The sequence below is a fragment of the Balaenoptera acutorostrata genome, chromosome 13 (genome assembly GCF_949987535.1).
Source record: "Balaenoptera acutorostrata chromosome 13, mBalAcu1.1, whole genome shotgun sequence".
NCBI classification, from domain to species: Eukaryota; Metazoa; Chordata; class Mammalia; order Artiodactyla; family Balaenopteridae; genus Balaenoptera; species Balaenoptera acutorostrata.
In genome coordinates, this window is record NC_080076.1 from 26,545,729 (window position 1) to 26,558,790 (window position 13,062).

Below are 13,062 nucleotides of genomic sequence, written 5' to 3' on the forward strand. Positions count from 1 at the left end.
ACCCAAAAAGCCAGTTAAAGCAGGCCTCGGAAACCAAAGATACATGAATACCTTAAATATTTTGACTTAGAATATATGTGGACATTTCTTCACTAATCTCTTGAGGTTGGTCAAGGCCTCTTATTTATATGTGGGTTTAGTGGTTGGCGTTCCCCACTGTTCTTCTTGCATAAACTTTACATCCTCATAAATAAGTCATCTTCTGCCGTTTCTAGAATGGATTTATTAAAGTGAAGAACTTAAAGACACATGCAAAGCATATTTGAGTACAAAATTCTTCTAGGTTTCTGGTTTGCTTTCCAATATTTTATTATCTCATTCACACCTACCTAATTGAACAGCATTTTTTTAATGATTCACCTTTGAGTCTGTCACTTTCATTTGCATGTAAATTTCAGTTTACTTTCTTTTCTTTTTTTTGGCTGCATTGTGTCTTCATTGCTGCGCGTGGGCTTTCTCTAGTTGCCGTGAGCCGGGGCTACTCTTCATTGTGGTACGCGGGGTTCTCATTGCGGTGGCTTCTCTTGTTGTGGAGCACGGGCTCTAGGCTCACGGGCTTCACTGGTTGCAGCACGTGGGCTCAGTAGTTGTGGCTCACAGGCTCTAGAGTGCAGGCTCAGTAGTTGTGGCACGTGGGCTCAGTAGTTGTGGCATACGGGCTTAGTTGCTCCACAGCACATGGGATCTTCTCGGACCAGGGATCAAACCCGTGTCCCCTGCATTGGCAGGTGGATTCTTAACCACTGCGCCACGAGGGAAATCCCCAGTTTACTTTCCTTTTGAATTTCTATTTCATCAATTTACATTATATTTAATTAAGTTGTGAAATAACAATAACAAACACAACTGGCATAAACAGGTGTGGGCACAGCGCAGCTGCTCCTTGTAAGGCATGCAGCTCAGCTGATAGGCTTACCCGAGAGAGGTCTAGTAGCCTCCAGTGTTCAGAGTGTGGAGGACGGGGTTGAGTAGGCTTGCAGAGGGGATGGAGAGTGTAGGAAGTGGAGGTGGTACTCCTGTAATTTCAGCTGGGGCTCTGTGGCTGGAGGTGTGGACCCAGCATGGAGAAACAAGCACGTGGCCGATTGGATGGATGGTTGCCTCATGATTGTAATATTAGTGCATCAGGATTCCCAGAATGGCTTCTGCTGCCAAGAACTGTGTGATTGGCATCCACACCTGGCTTGTTTGCCAATGTTCCTTCCTCCTGAGTCCTTCTCTCTCCTGGGTCACAGCTTGACCCAGGACTGGAGGAGATGGGGGGGTAAAAGGAGGCACTGGCCTGAGTGTGAGCGCTGGACTCTGCCCAGTGGATGAACGGAGGCCACTGAGTGGACCCTAAGGTACCACTGGGCACTGATCAGTCAACACCTCCCTCCAGGACCCACGGTGGGCAAAGGGGCAGAGTCTTCTTGCACAGAGAAGACCACACAGACTGAGACACAGAAGGATCATTGGGGTCTCGCTTGGAAGACAGATCTCTGGCCTGGCTAGACCCTCTAGTCACTGTGATTTATAGCGAGTCCCTTCCCTCGTGAGCTGAGGCTGTTTCCGCACCTGCAGAGCAAGGGTGTTAGAGCAGGTGGTCCTGAGATTTCCTCCAGCTCCCGTATCCAGGGCATCTGTGAGCGCTAGTAAACGATTCCCGCCCCCCAAGTGCATACAGTCTAGAGCTGTCCGTGCAGTAGCCATAGCTGCCTGTAGCTATTGAGCACTTGAAATGCGGACACTCCAAACAGAGGTGCCCACGAAGGTGAAATACCAGATTTCAAAGATTGAGGACAAGAAAAAAACCTTAACATGCCTCATGATTGATACATGTTGAAACAATCACATATTGGGTTAAAATATATTGTTAAAACTTAATTTCACCTATTTCTTTTTACTTTTTAATGTGGCTACCAGACAATTTTAAATTGCACATGTGGCCTGCAATATATTTCTAATGGAGAGCATTGCTGCAGAGAGAAGCCGAGTGAAGAGATAAGGGGCACCCAGGGCAGTGGCTGCTGGAGTTCAGAGAGGAAGGAGCTTGGTGGGCTGGCGTCTCCCGACAAGACCAGGCGGGGTGGGGAAGGTGGGCCTGATTCAGATAACAGAGAAGCGAGAGAGTGAGTCTCTCTGGCCTGGGGTAAGCTCAGGGAGGGAGCAGGAAACACTCATTCTGCAGCCAAGTGGCCTGGTTGCCCAACTTTTCTGGAAATTAAGGCTTTGGAAGGGGACTGAAGAGAGCCAAGGCTCAAAAGGCAAGCCTAGGTCGTGTGAAGCATTCATAGTCCCAGCCTCTCTCACGGACCCATATTCCTTTGCTCATCTTCCAGCCTCTGCTCTTTTTTTTTTTTTTGATGCCCCTCACTGAGCATGCTCAGCCCAGCTGGGGCCTTCAGGATGCGCAGTAGCTCAGAGAGAACTTGGTTGCTTCTTCTTGCCTTGCTCGTCTGTAAGGCCAGTTCCCCATTCCTCACCCTGGGACCGTGATTGTTCAGGAACATGTGGAATTACACCTAGAACACCGTAGGTGTCTGTCATTGCACGTGACTTTTAACACCCTTTGATAGAGATTCAAAGCCTGGGATGAGGCCAGGTAGCCAAGCGCCAAAGAGCAAGCTGCCCCGGTTGCCAACCAGCGCTCTGGTGGAGCTCCAGCTGCAGAGAGCTCACCGCCTCTCCCCCATCCTGGGCACACGGAGGCAGGACCCGTGACTGGCCCAGTGCATGCAGCTGCCTCACGTTCTCCTTTTATGACCTGAGAAAATCAGGGGGCTCGGAGGAAAAAGAGCATGCCGTCTCTGGACGTGGGTGTTTTCACTTCACTTGCCATGGCTGCGTCCCACCCCGTGTGAGCCTTCCCGAGTGCCGGCTGTTGGCCCAGGGTGGGAGGGCTTGGGGCTGCCCACCTCACGGCTCTGCTTACTGGCCATGCTCCCACTGCCTGTGCCGAGTTCTGAATCACGGAACTACCCTTGGTGGACCTGGGAAGAGAAGAACGCTCACCTCCGGAGTTAGGGATGGCGAGTCTCAACCCTGCCCGCTCACTAGACGCACCTGGAGAGTTTTAAACTCTACCCAGGCCTGGCTCCACCCCCGAGTCTGATTAATTAGGCTGGAGGAGCCAGGTAGAAGTATTTTTTCAAAGCTTTGAAGGGTGGAAAACAACTATCTAGGTTTAGGACAAAACTTTCTCACATTGCTACTGCATGTGTGGCCCTTGAACCAGCAGTGTGGGCCTCACCTGGAAGCTGATTAGAAATGCAGGCTCTGAGCACTTTTCCCAAGCACTTTCTTCCCTCTGTGATTAGTAAACCAGACCCAGGGAACTTTGCTTGCACACCACCACCGAGTGAACTGTGTTTTCAACCCATTGCTCTTGCATCCAAATATCTTCAGTGGCTCCCCACTGCTTATCACATTAAGGTCAAATTCCTTAGGCTGGCATTGAAGAATCTCCATAATTTGACCACCTGCCCACTGCCAAGTCCACACCTGCCGTTTCCTTCTATCCATCCATCACACCAACCAAAATGAAACCACTTGATACACTGAACACATCTTCGGTATTCATTTCTTTGTTCCTTTGTTTTTACAGGTTTTGGGGGTTTTTTTTGTTTTGTTTTGTTTTGTTTTTAATAGACCATCTGCCCAGCCCCTTCTCTGCCTAAAACTTATGCATCCCTAAATGTTGTCCATCCTTCAAGGCCAGTTTCTCTAACAGCCCAGCCTCAGAGCAATGTGTCCATTCTGTGAGCTCCTGTCGGGCTAACTTAAGGCTGTTTCTACCACTTCTCTCTTCCTTAACCCTATTTAGCACTGTAGCCTATGCATGGCCTGGGTTTCGTTTGATTTAAGGTGGATGATCAGAGTACAGCCTTGATGAGGAGGATTTATTTACATATTTATGTAATTACTGCTTTTAGGCTTTTTGAAAAGTAAATGGTAGCTTTAAAGAATAGAAAGAAAAGAATGAAGTAGAATAGGGAAAAACGGCAAAAGCAGGGCACTAAGAAGTAAGACAAATCTGGAGCCCTTTGGGCTCTGTCAGTCACTGGTCCTGTATCAGCCAGCACCAAGCAGCAGTCACTAAGCAGCTCCCAGGAGCCGGGGATGGGGATGAGGTGGCGGGTCCCTCAGCCCAGCTTTCAGAGGGGTCTTACAGGTCTGATCACTTTGAATCAAATTGGAGAAATGGGAGAGTAACAAGAATGAGAACATAGCCTATTTAAAATGCAAGTTTATCCTGAAAAGGAGTATAAGTCAGCACTGGGAGACTCAGGGTTGGCTCCAAGCATGATCCTGGAAGGTCACTGAGCATTTCTGACCTCAGTGTTCTCATCTGGAAAATGGGGATCGTTATAGTTACTTCTCAGAATAGCTGGAAGGAGTTATTGAGAAAATATATATTAACCCTTTAGCACAGTATGTAACAAGTGGTACTTATTATTATCATTTGCACAGTGGGGATAACAATATCCACCCCAACACAAAGTCATGAGTATTAAATAAGATGGGAAGTGTTAGAGTGTCTGCAAAGTTTAAAACCTGTTGCACATCACGTATTCACTCATTTAACTGACGGTCCTGATCCTGCCCGGGCTGCTGCAGAAAGATCAAAGGTGCACAGACAGGCCCTCAGGATCCAATGAGGCAGGTAAAAGGATGTTCACACACGTCTCCAAGTGGCAAAGAGGGAAAGTTGATTCCTGCCTGACCAGTAGGGCACTCTTCCCTGGTTCCACGTGAACCCTGTTGCGTGGGCTCCATTGTGGGCAAGATGGGAGTCTGGAGGTGACGAGAGTGGGAGAGCACTCCAGGCAGTGAGAGAACTGACGTGAGCAGCCGGACCTGCCCGGCGTTTTGGGGGAACAGAAAGCGATCCAGACTGAAAGAAGGCTGGGGTGGCCCTCTGCAGCCTGGCTTCCAGGATTCAGTCCCAGCTCCACCATCAATTAGTGGGGTTGCCTTGAGTATGTTTCTTAACCTCTGTGTGCCTCAATATCCTATTATAAAATGAGGCTAAGAATCGTATCTACCTCAGGAGGTTGTTATGATGAGTAAATGAGATAATACACGTGGAGTCCTTGGAGCAGTTTAAGGCACAAACTAAGAGCTCGATGAGTGCTCACTGTGATTATTATGTACGAACAGCAGCAAGAAAAAGAAAAGCCCACGAAGAAGGTGGAGGCAATGTGAATGCCAGGTTAAGGAATTGTCCTCCTTACCAAGGGTGAAGTACTAAGTACCAAGTACTTAGCACTAAGTACTAATCACCCAACGAAGATGAGTGAGCAAGGGAAAGACATGATCCAGGTTGTTCTCCTAAATGAGTCAGCCAGCAGTGTTCAGAGTAGACTAGCGCAGGGAGAGCAAAGAGGGGATCCTGCTGCCCACGCTGCCCCTGGGATAACCAGGGGTTCCCTGGCCTCAAATGACCGCTGGCTGAGATGAGCCAGGCACGGTCAGGGCAGCAGTAGGGATCTGGAGAAGTGCTTGGAGAAGGAGCCGGAGCCCTTCAGATACCTCCCAACAGGGCCAGAGTCACTGCACCTGCCACTGGACAAAGCAGGGCCACTGGCCAGGGCAGGAAGGCGTCTCTGAAGATCCCAGACATTCATAAAGGGTCCCAGAGTCTGTCCAGACCCCCACCCCTTGCAGTGAGCCTGAGGTCCAGTTCTAAGCAGTCAACATTCGGTTTCCCCTGAAGAGATTTACTCTTGTATACTATTAATAGCTAATGTTTATTGAGCACTTTATGAACTCTTTTGATCCTCACAATAACCCTAGGAGGTAGGTATTATTATTATTCTCTCCACTTGACAGATGAGAAAACTGAGGCGCAGAGAGGTTAAGTCACTTAGAGTCACAGCTATTAGATCTCAGAGCAGGAATCCTAATCCTGGTCTAGGGGCTGTGTTTTTACATCTTCTACTCCTTGTCAGTTCATGTTTGTTCAGGAAGTACAAATTTGTGTCTAACATTTGCCTGTGACGAACTTCTTTGCTGGGGAAAATTCTCTTGGGGGAGGGGTAGGTAGTGAGCCCCCCGGGCAGGCATCACAAGGCTAAACATACTTGGTGGGAAAATGGGTCCCTTCCCTCCCCACTCCTCCGCCTCCTTTCCCCAGCACACTCCCAGCTCTCCCTCAAAGCCTGCTGTCAGGAGCCTGTGAACTAGACCACAGCCCCTTGACAACAGGACTATGTCTTCTTGCCTTTTCTTCCACCAGAAGGCCCAGCAAAGGCCCAGACACAGGTAAGCCCTTTAGTTCAGCTGAGTTGCTTTGCATGAACTCATTCATTCTAAGATGTAAGTGGCTGGTAAGATTCTAAAGACGCCACTCCCAGATATGGGCATTTTAACATGGGCTAAAGTCCAGGTTTGTCTTGCCCCAGAGGAATTTGGTTGTGGAATTATGGGCATCAGCCAGCCGAGGAGGCTTGGCGGGACAGTAGGAAAGGGGTTAGGGTGACAGAGGCCCTTCCTGAACCCACACAAGCAGCCTCAACTTCTGCCCATGTCCTGCCAGGTGCTGAAAACTGCAGACTTCCCAGGTTCTGATGCAGGACCTGAGGAGCCTGAGAAGGGTGTGGGAGGGCTCAGCTCTGGCCAAGAGAGTTCTGGAAGCCCGTCTTGCCCACGCTGGCTCTGAAACTGTGTAAGCACGAGCCGTGAGGCCTGGGCCTGGGCGTAGTGTTGGTGGGGCCTGAGCAATTCCCCTGTGCATGGCTCATGGCCCACTGTGGTCTCCAGGTGTTTGTTGACTACCTCAGGGAAGTGCAGATGTGCTGGCCCCAGCGGAGTCAGCCCGGAGGGGCGCAGGAGCACTGAGGGAAGGCTGGCTGGGACCCCAGGAGCCACCTGCCACCACTCCTAGGAGTTAAGCCAACTCTGAAGATAGAACAGCTCCTAACATGACAAGTGAAATAAAAGAAACTGTGAAGTGAAACACAGGCATATGCCCACTCAAGGCAACGTGGAGGGTCACTGAAAGGCCCAGCGTGGGGAGGAGTGGCCTGTTGTGGCAGCGCCTCATGCCTTGTTTGCCCCTGACCTCTGCTCCTGGCTGCCAGGCCCTCCTTTTGCCTTCTGGAAGCTGGGCCTGCCCCCAGCGCCATTCACCTCCTTAGCTGCTCTGAGGCAGGGGCCACATGCCCCCTGCTTGCCTTCTCAGTGCCACACTTGAGCACACCAGGACATCCACCCAGGGGTCATAGACAAGGAACCTGGATGCAGAGGAGGCCTCGTGCCCACGGAAGCTTCAGGAACACCCTGGTGTAGAGACCTTGCACAGGCACTAGCAGGAAGTCGGGGAGGGGTGAGGCTTTCTTTGTAACAACCCTGGCAGACATCTCGGCTGTGTCTGAATGTCATGATTCCCCGCATTCACCGCATGGGATTAGAGCACACCCGGCCCCTCACCCTAGGATGAGGCCATCATTTCTTCAGAGACGAGCTAGGAGGGAAAATAAGCTCCTGATAGGGGTTGCCAAAATAAGGCTCTTTATAACCTTGTAATCAAAAGGGGCAATGGGGTTTCCTTACACGGGCACTGTTTACAATCAGGGGGACTTCAGGTTCATCTTTTCCAGGACTCTGAAATGTATTTTGCTGCTAGATTGAATGGTAAAGCCCCATTATAACAAATTCTATTACAGAGAAGCATTCTGTTATAATAGAGAGATTTCCATGTCCCAGCAAACAGCCTGCACGGACGGGGACCTCTTGATGGGTCGGAGGCAGTGTTCTTACAGCTCCTCTCGTCAGCTCTCTGATTCCAGTGAGAAATATGTTAAGTTCTCTGGGCCTCGTCTGTGTGAAGAGGGGCGGGGTGGGTGGAGCGCGAGGGGCAGGGGGAGAGCTGATCGGAGACCGAGGTGCTTACAGACCCTCAGGATGTTAGTTCTGGAGACAAGCTTGGAAATCAATCATTTGGAGCACTGTTTTTCAAACTGTAGGTGGCAGCTTATCATGGGTCATATGATCAGTCTAGTGGGTTGCAATCCACCAGCTTAAATATATATATATATGTGTGTATATATATATATATATATATATATATATATATATACACACATATATATATATAAATAGAATAGATTAGAAAATGTTAACATGCATCATATGTATTGGGTTGGCTGAAAAGTTCTTTCAGGTTTTTCCATAAGATGTTACAGAATAAAGTAAATATTGTTCAATCAAACTTTTCTTTCAGTTTTACACACACATAGATTTAGATCCTGGACATGGAAAAAAAATGTCATAATCGGTTATAGTTGCAAAAAGTTAAAGAAACACTGGTTTTGTCCACCAATACTTACTTTTTTTTTTTATTCCAAGAAAATTGAGGTTCAGGGAGAGAAAGCCACTTGTCCAAGATCACCCAACTCCTGAAATCTGAATCCAGGACATGTGGCCTGATTTCTAGGCCAGGCCTAATCCCCCAGCAGTTTTATGCATCAAATCATTTCTGTGGGGGGCAGTCAGAAGCAACCTGCATTAGTACCTGGGTGAGTCAACCTTCTGAGCGTCAGTTTTCTCATCTATAAAATGGGCCTATACCCACCCAGCAGGGTTGTGGTGAGGATAGTGAGATTACATAAAACCCATGCCCAGCCCATGGAAGGGACACAGAGTATGCTGCCTGTCTATACTTCTTCTTTCTTTCCACATATCTGGTCATGGAACTCCCCTAACTAATACCTCTCCACAAGCAAACATCCCAGAAGGGAGGTGAGGAACTGAGACTGTTTGCACACGTCTCCTCCTTTCTTAGCCAGATTCCAGCATTTTTTTGAGATTGCTGGTCCTCTGCTGAGGGCCTGAGTGACAGCTCCTTCCATCTTGGGTCCCTACAGATCATGAACATGATTGCTAGCAACGCAGGTAGGTTGAGAAAATTCCAACCTGCCTAACAATTTGATCACACCTGGAGATCACTGTGAAAGAGTTTTACCTGTAGTCTCACCTGCAGAGAATAATGATGGGTCAGATCCCACCTCTTGCCCCAAACATCTCATACTCTGTTGCCCTGCTAAAAGGCTCAGTGTGTTGGAATCTTCTCCAAGCAGGTGGTACAAGCGGCTAGCAAATAATAATGTAGAAAACAAATGCCTTATGGAGACTGTTTTAATTTCAACTCACTCAGAATGCCCCAGAGCCCCAAACCATTGTGATGCTTTTCTTCTCTAGTATACAGACCATCACTGTCCTACAGAAATATCATGCAAGCCACATATTCACTTTAAAATTTTCCTAGTCGTCACATTAAAAAAAGAAGAAATAGGTGACATTAATCTTGGTGACATATTTTATTTAACCCAATGTATCCAAAATATTATCACTTCAACATGTAATTCGTATAAAAATTATTTGTAATTTATTCTCTAGCTTTGTTTTATACTAAGTCTTCAAAACCCGGTGTATAGTTTACCCCCACGGCTCATCTTCATCTGACTAGCCGAATTTCACGTGCTCGGTAGCCACATGGGCTGGTGGCTTCCATGTTGGAAAGTTCAGGCAGAGTCTTCGGCACATAGTAGGAGTTAAAACATTTTGCTCAGCTGAACCTGATTATGGACACTTGTCGATTTGCAGGCAGTACGCTGAGATCTGAGGAGAGGGACTGAGAGGGAGAAGGACCCTGATGGTGGTGTTGGAAAGAAATCCCTTCGAATGAGCCAAATCACAGCCTTTAAAACTGCCACAGAACTGCCTCCCTTTCAGAGGCTACGTCAGACTTTTTGGTCATGACGTGGACAGTTCCAGAGGTGCTGACAGTCAGAAAACCTGCGTTAGAAGTGCAGACGGATGCCCCTGTGCTGTGTGTTTGTGGGACCAGTCACAGGACGGGGGGCCACGTCAAGCATCAGCAGAAGTGTGACTTTTTAGTTGGCTTGGAGTTGAGAGCTGTCCCCCTGAGGTCTCATTTTCATTGCAGGAGAGGTTTCTACTCCCCGTCTTGAATATTTGTGTCAAGAAGAACGTTAATTTTAGTTTTTGTTGTTCATGCATTTCAAGGGATTTACCCTAAGTAAAATGAGACACTCTATGATATCTCTGGAGAGGGCTAGTTCTTGGGGGAAACTGGAATTCAGCTGCCCCTATTGACATTCTGTGTGCTCGTGTATGGAAGGGCCACCTGCTGTAGGAAGGACAGCCGCCTGGGGCACCGTTTGCCTGGCAGCTGTGTCACTGTGATGAATAGGTGAACCCTGAATCATTTGGGGGCACGTGCCCCATGCCCACCCCTGATTCTGGAAGGCACTGGAGAAATCAGGAATACGAGATGAGGCCCAGGATCTTGTAGGGTTTTGTCTCCGAGGGCAAACCATCAGCATCAGAGGTGATGAAATGCTGATTGTGGGCATCAGGCTGTGGATCTGTAGAGACTGGAAGGGGAGGGTCACAGTGGACCAGGGAGGTGGGAGGCTGCCTGGAACTGGGCTGGGAGATGGGGGTGCAGGGGGCCTGTAGTTTCTTACCTGCAGTTCAGGTCTTTAGCCAGTTGCTCGGGGCCGCTGGGCTTTGGTCCTCTCTGTTCCCCCAGGGGCTAGTTCAAGGGCCACTTCCTCTAAGGAGGTTTCAGTCCTCCTTTCAGCCTCACCCAGCAGGCTTGACGCCTCCCTTCTGCTGCCCCACTGTTCCCGGTACACATCTTTATCCTCAAATATTACCCTCGAGAGAGCGTGTTTATGTGCGCATGAGGCTGCCTGGCCTTCTCAGCTGTGTCTCCCCCAGGGACAGCTGTACATCCGCCCAGGGTCTGGCTCCCAGGAAGAGTGCAATAATGCTTGATGAGAGGCTAAACAGAGGATGAGTGCATAAAAGAATGCACAAATTCCAAATTGGGGAAGAGGCAGGAAGGAGCCCTTGGGCTCGCCCACGCTCCCTGGAGTGGCTGAGGCAAAGGAGGATGGTGGGAGGAACGCGGGCTCTGTGGATTCTGATGGCTCCCACACACCTCGCTGTGTGCAGCCAAGACAGCGACTGGCAGAGCCCACGGCAGCTTGTGTGTCGGGACAGCTCAATCCACGTCCCACGATGCCATGTCAGCCACAGCCTGCTGTCACATCTCCAATGTGACATACACGTGTGCCCATGTACAGAGATTACTTCAGAGCTTGAAGGGATGGTACAGAGGCCTTTCCTTCCTTTACAGATGCAGAAACTGAGTGCTGCAGAGGTAAAAGGACTTGCCAAGGCCAGGTAGGGATAGAATGGGGGGTGGAACGATACCTGGGAATTGTGAATTTCAAGCCCTTGCTCCTTCCTTTCCCGTGCATTAATTTGAGTCCTGTTTGTGGCTCCCTTCACTTACTCATGCACATCAACACCTGAAGCGTACGGACTGTCACTGGGGTCTACAGAGGACTATAAAGAAGTGTCCTCCACGGAAGGACAAGGTAAATCCCCGGCTGCACTGTCATTTACCGGCAGCACCGATGACTTCAATGGACACTCAGGCACCTGAGAGTCACACATCTGTGCCTGTTCAAGACTAGAGCTGTTGGGCACAGGACTCAGGACACTGTCCCCCGAGGTGCCTGAAGTGTTCAGGTTGATAGCACACTGGCGCAGAAGCCCTTGTACTCCATGCAGGGCTGATCTGATCCGAGGCTATCACCTCGCAGCCGATGGAGACATTGAGATGTCGCCTCAACACCACGTGGGTTCCAGAGAAACTATTAGAATATCAGTGGGCTTTGCACCTGTGTGGTGACAGCTCCCTGTTTCTGGAGGAACAGTTGTGTCATTAGGATAGCCTCACTGTGTGGCTGACAGAAGTTTCCATGGTCCTGCAGATGGTGGAGGAGGTGGAAAGGTGAGGAAGGAGCTTGTCCGTGCCCCATAACACCTGGGCATTCATCCACTGGCCCGCAGACCAGGCTTTTTTGCTGGCAGAGGTGCCTTTGCTCGGTCTCCTTGGAAGTAGAACCACAGATCACAAGCGGAAGTCCTGGGGGCTGTATCATGCCCCACAAAATAGAACCGCTTGGTACCATGAGAACCCAATGGTACAGCTGGCCTATCAGACAGGCTCGAGCCCATTGCCTTCTCCCAGAGTGAGGGCATTCCATCATGCATATGGGCCCTGAGAGTCTCTGGCCAAGGGGTGGGCCGGCTGCCTTCTCCTTGGGCCACTGTGGTTCAGTAAGGCCCAGCCAGCTTCACCCACCCTACTCTGGGAGGTACTGAGGAGAAGTTGAACCAGTCAGGGAGGAAAAGGTTAGGAAGTGGAGTGACAGGCAACCCCCCGGTCCCACTCTGGTGGAGTTTATCTCCTCGATGGGCACATTTATTCTGACCCTTGTAGAATTGTTCCCCAAGATGCTTTGAACCTCCAAGATGGGATAATGGGCACTTCCCTTTTCGGAGTGGGTAATGCTTTAAAAAACTGGGTGTAGATGTTTGTTTTCATTCGTTCACTCCACAAATATTTGGTGCCTATCACGTGCAAGAGGCTCTGTGCTGGACACCACGGAACCTCCACAACATGGAACCCACACAACAGGCAATGAGTCTTCACTTAGATGTGGTGAACTTAGAAGAGCCTTTGACTTGGCTTCTGGCCACGCCCCACATCCTGACACATATGTGACCCCCAGCAGGGCAGATAATCTCCTCAGGTATCAGTTTCCCAATCTATAAAATTGGAATAACTGACCTTTAAGTTCATCCCAGCTCTAAAAACTCTCATTCCCTTAGCAATTCCACTCCTGGGAGAAGACCCAAAAGAAATGAAAACAGACTCAAATTCTTGTTGAACGAACACATATGTTCATATAGCACTATTCACAATAGCCAAAAGGCTGAAACAATGCAAAAGTCCATCCACAGATAAATGAATAAACAAATTGTGGCAGAGCCATACAACAGAGTATTATTCAGCCATCAAAAGGAGTGAAGTGCTAGTGCATGCTGCAAGTCAGACGAACCATGGAAACATTATGCCAAGTGAAAGAAGCCAGACAGAGCAGGTCACATATTATATGATCCCAGTTACATGAAATATCCAGAATGAGTAAATACATAGAGACCGAAGGTGGATTGGTTGTTGCCAGGATCTGG

General features: G+C 49.1%; 1 protein-coding gene across 8 annotated transcripts in view; it reads left to right on the forward strand.

Annotated features, from left to right (window-relative positions):
- ZBTB7C (zinc finger and BTB domain containing 7C) overlaps positions 1-13,062 on the forward strand; it is a 376,550-nt gene that overhangs the window by 315,632 nt on the left and 47,856 nt on the right. For 3 of the 8 annotated variants that reach the window (XM_057527128.1, XM_057527130.1, XM_057527133.1), the window contains one exon: positions 11,153-11,199. The exons of the other annotated variants lie outside the window; for them this stretch is intronic. In XM_057527128.1, the coding sequence (XP_057383111.1) occupies positions 11,153-11,199 (47 nt within the window). The remainder of the gene's footprint in view (positions 1-11,152; positions 11,200-13,062) is intronic. 8 annotated transcript variants of the gene reach the window in all.